This window comes from Bos javanicus, chromosome 4 (assembly GCF_032452875.1).
Source record: "Bos javanicus breed banteng chromosome 4, ARS-OSU_banteng_1.0, whole genome shotgun sequence".
In the NCBI taxonomy this organism is placed as follows: Eukaryota; Metazoa; Chordata; class Mammalia; order Artiodactyla; family Bovidae; genus Bos; species Bos javanicus.
Window position 1 is genome coordinate 68,228,686 of NC_083871.1, and position 13,538 is coordinate 68,242,223.

The 13,538-nt window shown below is 42.5% G+C and overlaps 1 protein-coding gene across 7 annotated transcripts in view; it reads right to left on the minus strand.

Annotated features, from left to right (window-relative positions):
- Positions 1-13,538, minus strand: part of CREB5 (cAMP responsive element binding protein 5) — a 439,607-nt gene that overhangs the window by 255,059 nt on the left and 171,010 nt on the right. For all 7 annotated transcript variants that reach the window (XM_061414267.1, XM_061414264.1, XM_061414263.1 and 4 more), the window contains one exon: positions 13,296-13,468. In XM_061414267.1, the coding sequence (XP_061270251.1) occupies positions 13,296-13,468 (173 nt within the window). The remainder of the gene's footprint in view (positions 1-13,295; positions 13,469-13,538) is intronic.

Here is a 13,538-nt window from a genome sequence, read left to right on the forward strand (position 1 = left end):
TGGGCTCTTCTAAGTACTCGCAGGTCTGTGATTGGTATAGACTTTGGCAAGAAAGGACTTCCCTCGTGGCTCAGATGGTAAAGCGTCTTGCTTACAACGTGGGAGACCTGAGTTTGATCCCTCGGTCGGGAAGATCCTCTAGAGAAGGAAATGGCACCCTACTCCAGTACTCTTGCCTGGAAAATCCCATGGACAGAGGAGTGTGGTGGGCTATAGTCCATGGGGTCACAAAGAGTCAGACATGACTGAGTGACTTCACTTTCACTTTGGCAAGAAACCAACAAAGTCTTATGGGAAAAATAACATCTGGAAGAACATCTTGTTGTTCAGTCATTGAGTCGTGTACGACTCTTTGTAACCCCATGGACTGAGCCCTTCAGGCTCTTCTGCCCATGGGATTTCCCAGGCGAGAATACCAGAGTGGGTTGTCATTTTCTTCTCCAGGGGGATGAACAACTTGTCCTGCTATTTCTTCTTTAATGACTTGGTGAACCCTTCCACCGGGGACAGCTTCTGTTGTGAGCGCTCCAGGATTCAAAAGACTTGGTCACATCCTACCCAAGGTCCCCAAGGAGGGCAGAGGTGATACCTGTGGCCAGTTATTGCAAAATGATAAGGCAAAGGACAAGGAAACAATACAGAATCTGGAGTCTGGACAGTCTGTGGGCAAGGAGACAACACAAATCAGGGGAAAAAAATAAAATTAAGGTTGTAATTATTCTGCCTCCTATATGAACTTGCTGCCTTGCCATGGGGTGTTACTGCCTTTCTTCTACTTTTTCCTCTTCTACCATTTCAAGCTCAGCCTCTAACTGAAGACTTATCGTATCATTTATTTTTCTCTTTTAATTAAAGGAAGAGAGTGGAATGAAAAGAAAACTTATCTCCAGACTGAGAAAAGCCAAGAATTCCAGCACCCATTCAAAAAAGCTTTTGGAGTGCATGCTCTCGTTCACGCTGGTTTTGTATCTGATAAACTTTTCATTCAATTTGAAGCTCAATGTGTCTGAAATCCAATGAAGTGAACCAAGCAAGGGATGTCGTCCAAACATGTTGAAGCACTTGTGGGTGAATCTCGGCCTCTGTGTGTGTGCTTCTGCTCCTATGAGAAGCCTCAGACTCAGGCAGACTCCAAACTGCCAACTCAACAAGGCAAATAATAATTACTCTTAATGGCAATAATAATTATGGAATGCGGTGGACCCAATATAAGGTTGATTATCTGTGGCTTTGGTGGGGCAGCCAAAGTTTCACACACTGTTTTTATAAAAATCAATCTCTCTCTCTGTCTCTGTCTCTCTCTCTCTCTCTCTCACACACACACACAAATACACATACACATTTGCCAAAAGAGATCTGGACAAACTCATTCCTCTGGTTTCCTGCAACGTGCTTGACTACAGACCTAAATTAAATAAATAGCGGCTATCCACACAATGAGGGGGGATTGGGACATGTTGAGTAATTGACACCACACACACACACACACACACAGAGTCTCTCATTTTCCTTTTAGTTAAGCTTTAACCTTTCTCCAATTCCAGACTTTTACTGAGAGCCATGCCCAAATGTCAGACATGATGAATAATTGGAGGTATTCCTCCTTCTTTCTAACGGAGATGGGAAGGAAAGAAGGAAGAAAGAAAGGAGAGAGAAAGAAAAGAAAGCCAGGGTCCTAGATGAATGTCCTACCATACCCATTCCACTTCAGCTATGAATCAGAAGAATCTCCCAACAGATCAAAGCCTTCTGTGGTGAAGCCCAAAGCCTATGGTTAGTGCCACAGCCAGTTCCCTATGAGATATTCACCCTGCTCCTCCCAGGAAGGGAGTTACCCCCTGAGCTGGGGCACTGTCTCCCCCATTCTAGATCTGGCTGTCACCACCTTCCAGGGACATCCGCATTAGCACTTAGGTATCTCACCCCACACACCAATGATGTCAAGGTGTCAGAGAAATAAAAAATGGCTGCTCCTGAAAACATAATCCATCAACCAAATAGTCATTTTGTAGATAATGAGGAATTGTTCCAATTTTCTGAAAAACTAGTTAGGTTAAGGGTCTAATGTGAATCTACATGAGGTTTTTTTTTTTTTCCTTTTAAAACTTATTATGCTTGTTAATTACTGTGACTATTCTTTAAAAGTGGTTGCAAGGGGCTGGTGTAGTTTATTGTCATGTAAGAAGGGGTTATAAAGAACATTCAGGACACGCCTTGTGGAATATACAGAATATACCTGGAAAATTTCTTCAAAGGTTTTGAATAATGTTACATACATGTCAAATGGCTTAAATGATGTTCCAGTAAAGCAAATTATTAGGAAGTGGGTGTTTACACATACATCACTCACACACACACAATTTTCATTTGGATGAAATTGGACATTAAAATTCCCCAGTCTCCTTTAATAATATACAATTTAGTTAAGATGATTTTAAAATACATTCTTTCAAAATTTTAGAGAGGCTGTGATTTGAAATAAGCATCTATAAATTTGCATTTTTATTTAGTTTTGTCATTAAAAAATATACCCTGACTCAATATAGGGTTACAGAAAGCTTCAGGAGTAGACTCTAGCTTCACTGAGTTTGCAACTTCAACAAAAATGGCATCTCTCATACTACCCAAACACTACTGCAGTGGAAGCAGACTCTAGTTCTCTTCAATCCAGCACTTTATTGCTTATCTCTTTAGGCATACAATTTGAAGCAAGACTCCCAAGTGAGAAAAAATGTCACACTAAGCAGTGATCCCCAAGAGTCTGCCAAACACTTGGCCTCCAGCCCCTGTAGACACTGAGAACACCATCGTGCATTTGACAAGTGTTCAGTGGCTTGCTGACTTGGGGATGGGTTTTCATTGCAGCAGTCATCATTATGATTGTCTATGTAGAAATGTTTATGGGTTTTATGACTGAAAATAATATATTGGAGGTCAGTGGTAAACTGCTGTGTATTTGGCTTATGAATTACCCTATCTGAACCAATATATGATGAGTATACTCAGGAAGTCATTTCTGGCATTTCAAAGATTTCTGGGGCCATCTGTTCTCTGCAAAGACCTGCACCTCTGCAAAAGCCAGCCAAGCACATTCTGGCATGTCTGTACCCCCCACACTCACAAGGGTCCTATCATTTTACAGACTTTACCGACCTATTCACCAGCCAGAATGCACTTTGCCAAAGCGGAGCGGGGGGAGGGGGGGGACTATAAAACTCCAAATTCTTTTAAATGTGTCTGGTACCATTAAGAATGTTTATTGCTCTATAGAAATTTTACAGTTGATATTTACCAAAAGCACAACATACTTGGTAAACAGATTACTGGATTGTCTACTAAATGTGATGTATCTGTTTTTATGAAATTTCTTCTTCCATAATCCCTACCAGCCAAGCAGTATTGTGGGAGAGTGTTAGTCATGATAAGGAAACAAATATGTTCATAAGAGCTAGAAAAGGGCACTGGTTAGACAATCCAGTTTCATTCTTTCATTTTATAAGATGGAAAAGTAGGGCCCTGAGAGGTCAAGGGAGCGGTTCAAAGTCCCAGAACTTGTGAGTGATGGAGTCAAAACCACCAGCAATGGCTCTCAATCTCTAGCAATGACATTGTACTGTCTCACTGAAATAGGATTCCATCTGTATGTAACTGAAACTTAACATAATGGATTCCCTTCATATCCAAAATCCAAGACCAAATTGGTTATTTCTGTGATATTCTCATCCAACCAAAGGTAAAAGGTCCACAGAATTTGTATCTCCTTTAACTAAATTCTCTACAAAAAGAATATTAAAAATAACAGTAGAAAAAATCTGTTTGGTCTAATATTATTGAAAAATACATATAAGAGGACCTATTGAATCATTTACCTTTTAAATCCTAAGGTGTCCAGTTATATGACTACAAAGTATTGCAATGAGGACCACAGACTATCTGCAGTTCTTCTCTTTTAACTCAGAAACTATTTGTCTATCAGTACAGGTAAGAGTTATTTATACTTCATGAAACATATAGTCTTTAAGAATGTGAAAGTTACAAATGATCAGAAATGTCCACTGGGACACAGCCATGTCACCTGTGCATGCTCAGTCTTCAAAAAAGCAAAGTGTACTCCCAGTTGCAAAGGACCATCTCTGCTTTACCAGATTCATTTCTCCTAACATACTCACCTTGGAGAGCACAGCACACACCTGTCCTTTCCCCATGTCACTATCCCTGTTGGTGTCCTTGAAGGAATGGTTACACTTAGTCCTGGGACTTGTTCTAAACAGAACACTGGGGCTCATGTAAACCTACAGTGGTGAGCCAGCTCGGTGTTCTGGCCCTGAAAACAGAAAACAATGAGCCAGTTCCCATGTAGGAACTATGACAAGCATAGAAAGGTGAGGTTAATCACTGAATTTTATATTAAAATAAACATATATCTTCAATTTCCAATGTTTAATTATTTGGCACCTTACCCAAGGTTTTCCCCTTGGAAAATACTAAATACTGATATAAGCTAGACCTTTATGTTTCAGGTCTTCTATAAGTAATCCCCCAGATAATAAATCCAGAAAAGAAGACAGTGGACTGCATTTTTCCATAAAGCTATGTCTGGCAATATAATTGTTCCAATTTCTTGTATTATATCTTTCACTGTTGTATTGTATCTTTCACTGTGTGCTGTTGTCTAAGTGTTTTTCTAGTGAGCTCTTCAGCAATGTCATTTAGTAAAATGAGAATAAAAGAACAATTTGCTGATAGGATTAATTCAAGGGAGGAAACTCCATAGTCATGCATACAGTCCTGAGCCCCCAAGGAACTTACCTTCCAAGTAGTTTCCAAAATTGCACTTATTATGAAAACCATCAGCCTTTTAGTGCTGGATAAGGCCTGAGAATTTTCTAGTGATGCCTCCTCATTTTACATGTAAGGAAGTCAAAATTTGGAGAAGTCAACTTCATTTGGACCCATGGGACAGTGACTTGGCTCCCAGTTCCAGCACTTACCTTTATCCATATAACCTGGGGCAAGCCACATAATCACTGAACCTCACTTTACTCAGTTGTAAAATGGGTGTAAAATCTCCATGTAACAGAATTATAAATTTGTTGTGATTCACCTAGGAGTTGGACCTGGAAGTCAAGTGTCTCTGTCTTCATATGTTAGGACACTTCTTTTGACTACACTGGTCTCCCCTTCCCAAACCTTCCCAATCCCTATTCTGTTTTTACACTCATGAGTATGAGAATGCCTCCTGAAACTCAGATAATCAAGAACCCCAAACTCAGCTCCTAGAGGAAAGCAAACCAAAGAGAAGAAATTTGAGACAGAAAAGAAGGAATGAATGAGGACTGTGTTGCTGAGAGTGACTTGTAATCAGCTTTTAAAGTGTAGATGAAGGAAGGGGGCCCAGGGCAATTGCGTACTTGGCCAAGGTTATAAAGTTTTTTGACTGGCAGAGCCTAAACCCATGACCTCTGACCTGTGGTCAATACTTTTGCAAGACTCCCCTCTAACCTGACTTGGTTTGGCTCTGAGTAAGCTTGTCTTTTCCAGGCACATCTTTTCAATATGCCACACAGAAGAACAAGTGTCTAGATTTACAACAGACACAGACTGAATGATCCTGGGCTAGTTGCTCTAGAAGCAGACCTGTGCCTTGTTGTTCAGTTGCTAAGTCATGTCCCACTCTTTTTGACCCCATGGACTGCAGCATACTGGCTTCCTTGTCCTTCACTATCTCCTGGAGTTTGTTTAAACTCATGTCCCTTGAGTTGATGATGCCATCCAACCATCTCATCCTCTGTTATTCCCTTCTCCTCCTGCTTTCAATCTTTCCCAGCATCAGGATCTTTTCCAAAGAGTCAGCTCTTTGTGTGGTGACTCATTGGTGTGCTTAGCTGTTCTAAAAATGGGAGGAGACAGTCAAAACACACAGAGACACTTATGTGGAAGGTTCTGGAACTCTGTGAGCAGGGCTTCTGTTTATAAGATCCAGAAATGAGACTCTCCCCCAATAAGAAGTCACAGGCAAAGTCACTTATCCACACAGGAATCAGAATAGCCTGGAAGTCACACTTCATCTGGTCAGGGGACAGGTTCTTCCTATAAACCATGAAGCCAAATGTAAAGCAACCAAGTGGTTGGAGAAAGGACAGCCACTCTTAGGCAGGAATCTGGTTTTCTTAAAAGTGAGAGGATTTGGCCAAGATATCTCCCAGGTCAGGTTCTCTCTCTCTGTATCCATGTTGTCTCACAACCTACAAACTCCCTTTCTGAGGGCCAGGGAACTCCTGTATTTTTCTCCTGAAGGACTTAAGCAGCTGCTGGAAACTCAGTGTGTCTACCTCTGCCCTTGACCAGCCTGTAGGTATGTGAAGGAAGCACTTCACACTGTAACCAGAGACTAAGCATTAACCAACTCATGTGGGTAGATGACTCTCCCAAATGGTCAGACATGCTCATGTATCTCTCATGGCACTGGGACTGCTATAGGCAGGAGCACAGGGAAAGCATGTGCTTTGAAGTCCAACAGAACCACATTCAAAACTCTGCTCATCTCACTGGCTGAGTGACTTTGGATAAGTTACTTCTCTTCCTTGAGCAGTAAAACTGGAGCAAATAATGTCTGCCTCTCCAGACTCTTGGAGAATGATGGAAAGCAACACACAAAGATAAATCAGTGCTCTGCACATAGATGATGCTGGATAAATGTTAGCTCCCTTTCTTCTCTTTAGTATTAGCCTGCTAATCCCAAACTTCTCTAACAAATAGCTTGAGCCACTAAAGTGTGACTTTAAATTTTCTTTCCCAAGAAGACTAGCTTTTACAAACTGAATGTGTCTTCCTCCAAATTCATATGTTGTTTTAGTCGCTCAGTCATATCTGACTCTTTGCAAACCCATGGGCTGTAGCCCACCAGGCTACTCTCTGTCCATAGAGTTCTCCAGGCAAGAATACTGGAGTAGATTGCCATTCCCTTCTCCACCAAATTCATATATTGAAGCTTTAACTCCATGTGATGGTTAGGGGTGAGGCCTTTTCAGGTAATTAGGTTTGAATGAGGTCATGAGTCCCTATAACGGGATTAGTGTCCTAAGAAGAGGAAGAGATACCAGAGGTCTCACTCTCTGTCTCTTTCTCCTCTCTCTGAAGTGAAGAAATGAAAGTCACTCAGTTGTATCCAACTCTTTGCTGTCTCATGGACTATATAGTCCATGGAAATCTCCAGGCGAGAATACTAGAGTGGGTAGCTGTTCCCTTCTCCAGGGGATCTTCCTAATCCAGGGATTGAACCCACATCTCCCACATTGCAAATAGATTCTTTACCAACTGAGCCACAAGGGAAGCCCAAGAATACTGGAGTGGGTAGCCTATCCCTTCTCCAGTGGATCTTCCCGACCCAGGAATCGAACCAGGGTCTTGCGCATGGCTGGTGGATTCTTTACCAACTGAGCTATCAGGGAAGCCCTCTCCGCTCTCTGTCAATCTGCCTGTCTCTCTCTCTCTCTCTGTATGCAACGAGAAGCGATCAGGTGAGCACACAGTGAGATGACAGTCATCTGTGAGTCAGGAAGAGGGCCCTCACCGAGAACCAAATCTGCCAGCATCTTGACCTTGGACTTTCCAGCCTCCAAAACTGTGGAAAGTAGACGTCTATTGTTTAAGCGAAGATATCTGCCTTGCTGTGTTCCAGGTGAGGAACTGAGACATTAAGACACAACAAAGCTGGCCTGAGGGATCACAGGCAAGAGCCAGGCTAGGAGAGGAGAGCAGGGCTGCTTTTCTGCCTCTTGGAAGATGTAGCCATGTGCTCCGGCATCCTGGCTCTGCCCCCTTCATCTGGCCACAATACCTTGTGGTATTACAACTTTTGAATGTTAAGAAACCTTATATTTCCTCAAGTATCAGTACTTAATGTTTCGTTCCACACATAAAACTCTTTGAGTAGAAAGCTGCTGGCCCTCTTGTCAGAGGTAATTTCTCAAGGCTCTGCACAGGATTTAACGGGAGCCATATGGTTAAGTCCGTCAACCCTCCCAGAAAGCATTCCCCTGAAGGGCCTCATAAATGTTCTCGGGGCTGTGAAAGACCCAGCAACTTTCTAACAATAAAGCAATGTTCATGGCTGTGATATTCTGCAACACACAAAGCAGGAAATAATGGCTTCGGGTCTGAATTACTTAAAGGAGGCTTCAAGCTGTCCTGGAGAGGGGTGTGGGTGTGGGGGCAGGGAGTGATAAGCCGGGACCTGCTGGCTGCTGCATCCAGGAGGAAGAAGGTTGGCCTGCGCCCTGCTAGCACTGGCCTGCGGTGGGCAGTGACAGTCTAATTCATGCTGTTGATCTGTGGAGTTTAAGAAAACTCTTCATAATGGATGTATACACCTATGCATATACAGAACAAGCATACTCACACTGTGAAATGTGAACGTGTTGGTCGCTTAGTCATGTCCAATTCTTTGTGACCGCATGGACTGTAGCCCGCTAGGCTCCTCTGTCCATGAACTCTTCCAGGCAAGAATACTGGAGTGAGTAGCCATTCCCTTCTCCAGGGGATCTTCCCAACCCAGGGATTGAACCCAGGTCTCCTGCACTGCAGGCAAATTCTTTACAGTATGAGTCAACTGTAAGCTGATGTTTCACGTAAATTTTCTTTAAGCAGTGCCTTTTTGTGATGGCATCATTTACTGACCTTTCCCTTCCCTTTTTTCAGAAAGACAGACACAGAAATCCTTGAATCAATTAACATTCCCATCTCAATGGACACCTCAAGCATCGACAGCAACTCGTACAAAAAACCACATGACTTTCTCCAACAGGCAAAGTGGCATTGTTTTTTACATCAGTAAGTTCTGAGATGTGATAAACTCTTCTTTTATTACTGTTATTTAAAAAAAAAAAAAAAGCTCAGAAAGGGTGAGAGAAATACAATTTATGATGAGTATCAGTTCCTTTTTATTTTTACAAGATTTGCTATATTTTCTATAAATTTCTGGCCAAATCTTAGATCTACATTGCCTAAATACAGCTTTATACAAATAGAGTGTATGATGAAACAGCTAATATACCTAGAAACATACATGTGCCAAGACTAAAACTGGCATAAAATCAGAGAGAGGTTTTATATATACATTCTGTCAAACATATTTTCAAATTTCTTGATATCCTAACTAGAATATTCCAGAAAAGACCAGATATCTTCTTTTCAAATATCAGCCTCGGTAGGAACATTTGTATATCCTGATGTTAGATATATCACATCTACACTGTAAACAATTACTGGCAAATAATTTTTTTACCAATAATCTAACAAGCTTATGCATTTGCCAATTCCACAGGGAGAACTAAATCTATAGAACATTCTGAATACAGGAAGAAATTTTATGGACTATTTTGGAAGTGCTTCTCACAACCTGTCAGAACTCTGTACTGATATCCATTGTTATAGATCACCTCATTCCATATTACTTTCATTGTCTTCCTAAAAAATTACCAAGCATGAATTATCTAATAACATTGGTCCATAAAGAGAAATAGGTTTCTCTAGGAATTTGCTGTTGTTCAGTTGCTATGTCATGTCCAACTCTTTTGCGACCCCATGGAATGTAGCCTGCCAGGCTCCTCTGTCCATGGGATTATCCCAGACAAGACTATTGGAGTGGGTTGCCATTTCCTTCTCTAGAAGATCTTCCTAATCCAGGGATCAAACCTGTGTCTCCTGCTTGACAGGCAGATTCTTAAGCACTGAGCCACCAAGGAAAGCTAGGATCTATTAAAATTGTAGCCACCTTCTCAATTGATTGCTGGCTCCTACAAAAATTTCTCATATGAGGGAAGAGAGAGAGAGACAGAATTAGAGAGAGAGAATTTATACTACTGATACCTGCTCTTCCACCATTCTCTTAGGAGTTGCAGACTTGATCCTGAATTAATGAGCCTGTTACATGATCTCTAATAAAAAAAAATTACTAGAGGAGAGATACTGCTTGGAATCTGCCACATATTTGGTCCAAGGGAGAATCGATTTCATCTGTATTTAACACATGCTTGTTTTCTGTCTCGCTTGTCTCCCCCACACCCCATGGCTCCCTCTTTTTCTTTTTCCATCTGGAAAACTTATCTCCTAAAACGCTACCATCAATCAGCCAAAGGCACTCTTCTCGACAGGGTGTCTGCCAGTTTGACTAAGCACAAGTAGTCACTAGTTTGGGGATGCCTCCCACACTCTCCAACACTGTGTGTTTTTCTAGCCTGCCTAACCACACGAGTGCAATTTGGGATATTTATACTTACCTCCAGTTTCTATCACGATAAAAAGCACTACTTGGACAGAACTGGGCATTGGCGATGGAAGGGGGTGATAGAGGACAGACTGAAGTTTGCCCACGTGATTTGTCTATCTCAGACTTTTGCATTTCCACCCATTTGGTCCTACGTTGACTCAGTGCCTGCTCCAAAAATATGAAAATCAAATGCTCACAAGGATGCCTACACTCTGTCCTACAAATCTTCCTTAGGAGCAGGCACTGTTCCCATTTCCAGTCCTTCATGTCAATATCACTCCCAATACATTTAAACCTCTAAGTTTAAATACAGCATGAAGGGGGGATGGTGGCAGAAAGGAGAATAAAAGTGGGATTGGCAACAGAAACCCAGCACTAGTCAAAGGGAAGAAAAGGGGGGAACGGGAGATGGGTGGCCCCCTCTCTCTCCCGCAAAGTTCTATTTGTGAACACGCCCACTGGCCACAGCAAAAAAGCCCTGTGCGTGGGCACAGGTGGGTCCCAGCCTCTCTGGCTGGGTGCAGCTTAAGCACGGAGCCTGAATGAAGACTTTCATTGCTGTTTGCTGTTTTTGTTGGCCAGTAGCCATGGCAAACATTTGCAGGTGGCTTGGCCAGATTTTGACACTTAAATATTTGAGGTTGTGATAAAAATCAGAATATTACTACAATATGGTTCTGTGCAGCCTCAGAGGGGAAAAAAAAAAAAAGAAAGAAAACTATCTGCAGTTTCAAATGCTCATTTAAAGACACAGTCTCCAGAGGGAACTCATGTTTTAAAATAAGTACTCATTTCCTCTTTGCTGAGAGAAATAAAAGAGTCAGCCGTCCCCAAATGTTACCACCTAGAGTTTCATTCTGAATCCACTGGTGAGATGGGTTGCTGAGCCCCCATGATCATCCGGGCAAGGTTTTAGATGGGTCACATGGAGAAAAATGGAAATGATGGGGTGTGGGGGTTGGAATCAACATGGCAAACACAACAGGGAAGAATCTGAAGCAAGAAACAGCCTCCCTCAAGTTTGGCAAGGAGACAGAGTCCTAAAAGTGACAATTATCTCCTAGAAAACACCAGGAGAGACACATAACACCCCAGGACTGGGAATAAACGGGAAGTCAGAGTGGGTCGGGAGATGGCACATACCCGCACCTGACAGGGCACAGTGACACAGCCTAGAAATGTCATCCAACTGTGCAGCCCTGGCCAGCTGGCTAAATTATTGACAGAGTCAACACCCATCTTAGAATTTAGTGCTAACCCTTAAAAGATTGTTTCACAAAAACCACCACTGTACTAACAATGGCCAAAAACTAAGGGCCTCCAAGAGGGAAGTTAGGGGGCAGGAGGCAGAAGAACTCCAGGGGAGAAGGAATGCTGTAAAAATGCTAATAAAATCTAGCACATTTTATGTTTTTTCCCCTTGAAAGAAAAATAAAATAATTATAATTAGCTCACCTAGCTGTGAATTGTTTGCCCAAAGCCAAGCCACTGGAGTGAAGGAGTCCCTTGAGACTGAGATGCTGTCTTTAATGACCCCACCTTCTTCGTATATTACAGGTTCTTGCTTTGGACGGAGAAGCATTTACTCCCATAGACATTTGAGAAAAAAAGGATTCTTTCACAGACACACTTGCAACTTTAGCACTGGCTTATTCCAACAAAACCAAGCATTCGAATGGCCAGATTAATTTTCTGTTTCTTGAACGGGAAACCAAAGGTTCCCATGGCAAACTCACAACATAGTTATTACCCACAACTCTCACTTGTTAAGATTTGTCTTTATATGTCACAACCCATCCTGATAAGTTGAGAAATGTGAGAGACAAGGTACCCTTTCTAGTGTATTCTGAGGAGGGATAAGCCATTGTCCCTAGTGCTCCCTCTGGGTGGGGAATTCTTATACACTTTTAAAACAAGGAAGGGAAAAGATACTGACAAAGAGTGAGATAGCTTTTAATTTTTTCTTAAAATCACCATATCTACTATTCAGTGGAAAATTCAAACTAAATTCTGATATGCACACCAAACACAGCAAGCTCCCATTCCTATTTTAAACAGAGAATTCTAGGAACAAGGAGCAAGGAGTTCTCAGCATCCAGCAACATAAATTTATCATAGCTCTTTGGCTTAAGTTACTACTTTTTCTTCCTAAGATCCCAAGCACTCTTAAATTTTTTATTTCCTTTTCACATTACTCTTGTGAGGGTGGAGAGAAGAGACACCATCCTCATTCTGGAGAGCAGGAAGCTGGGCCAGAAGTTTGCATTTCTAAGAAGCTCCTGGGTAATACCCATGCTGCCAGTCCTCAGACCACACTCTGAGTAACAAGGACCAAGAGCTATCACATGATACTCAGGAGTGAGTGCTTGTGCCATGCCATGATACAGTATCTGGGAGCATTCTACCCATTTTTCTCAATGCCTCAGTATTGTCTTTTTTACATAAATGAGAAGGATAGGGTCTGCCTTCTTTGTTTTGTCTTCTCCAGGATTGAATATGAACCAGTGCAGAAAGAGAGGCGAGCTAATGAGAAGGTATTAATATTAACAAGGGAAAGAAGCAAGAAGAATCATCAGAGAGGAGGACTGTGGAAACATACCAGAGAGACGGGTGTTGGACATTGGTCTTAGGAATGGAGGCACATACTCTGTTAGCGAGGAAGCTGGGTGGGTGACACTTCCCTCCACCATCCTCAAGCATTTGTCCTGAGAACTACACTCTGCTCCCAACATCCAAGGGGTTTCCCCACAGTCACTTTAAGGTTCAAGAATCTTCTCTGAAGGAACAATGACACAGAACGACTTGCTCTTCTCTTCAGAGCCACGGTCAAAGAGCTTCTACCAAACAGAGACTCCCTCTACCTTTCTCCCATCAAAAACATCACTCTGAGCTCTAGGCAGTATCACACCAGCGAGGAAAACCAACTTCTGTCTTATCCAACCTGCAGACTAGAAACCAGAAGAAAGTCCAGAAGCTGCCCTGAGCTCTGGCCAGGACCCAGAGACAACCGAGGAGATCTCCTTACCCGATCTGGCGGTTGGTGGAAGGGGCCTGCGTGATGACAGAGCTGGACTGGGGTGACGGCATGGCTTGCTGAATCACAACGCTGGTGTCATGGTTGGGCATCCGGGCGCTGCCGAGCTGGTGAGCTCCAGGCCCCGCCATGGCCCCACCAACGGGGTTATGCATCGAGATATTCTGCCCAGAGAAGACAGAGGGGAAAGGGTCAGAAGAGGTTAATGCTTTATTCTGCTCTCAGGCTTTCAAA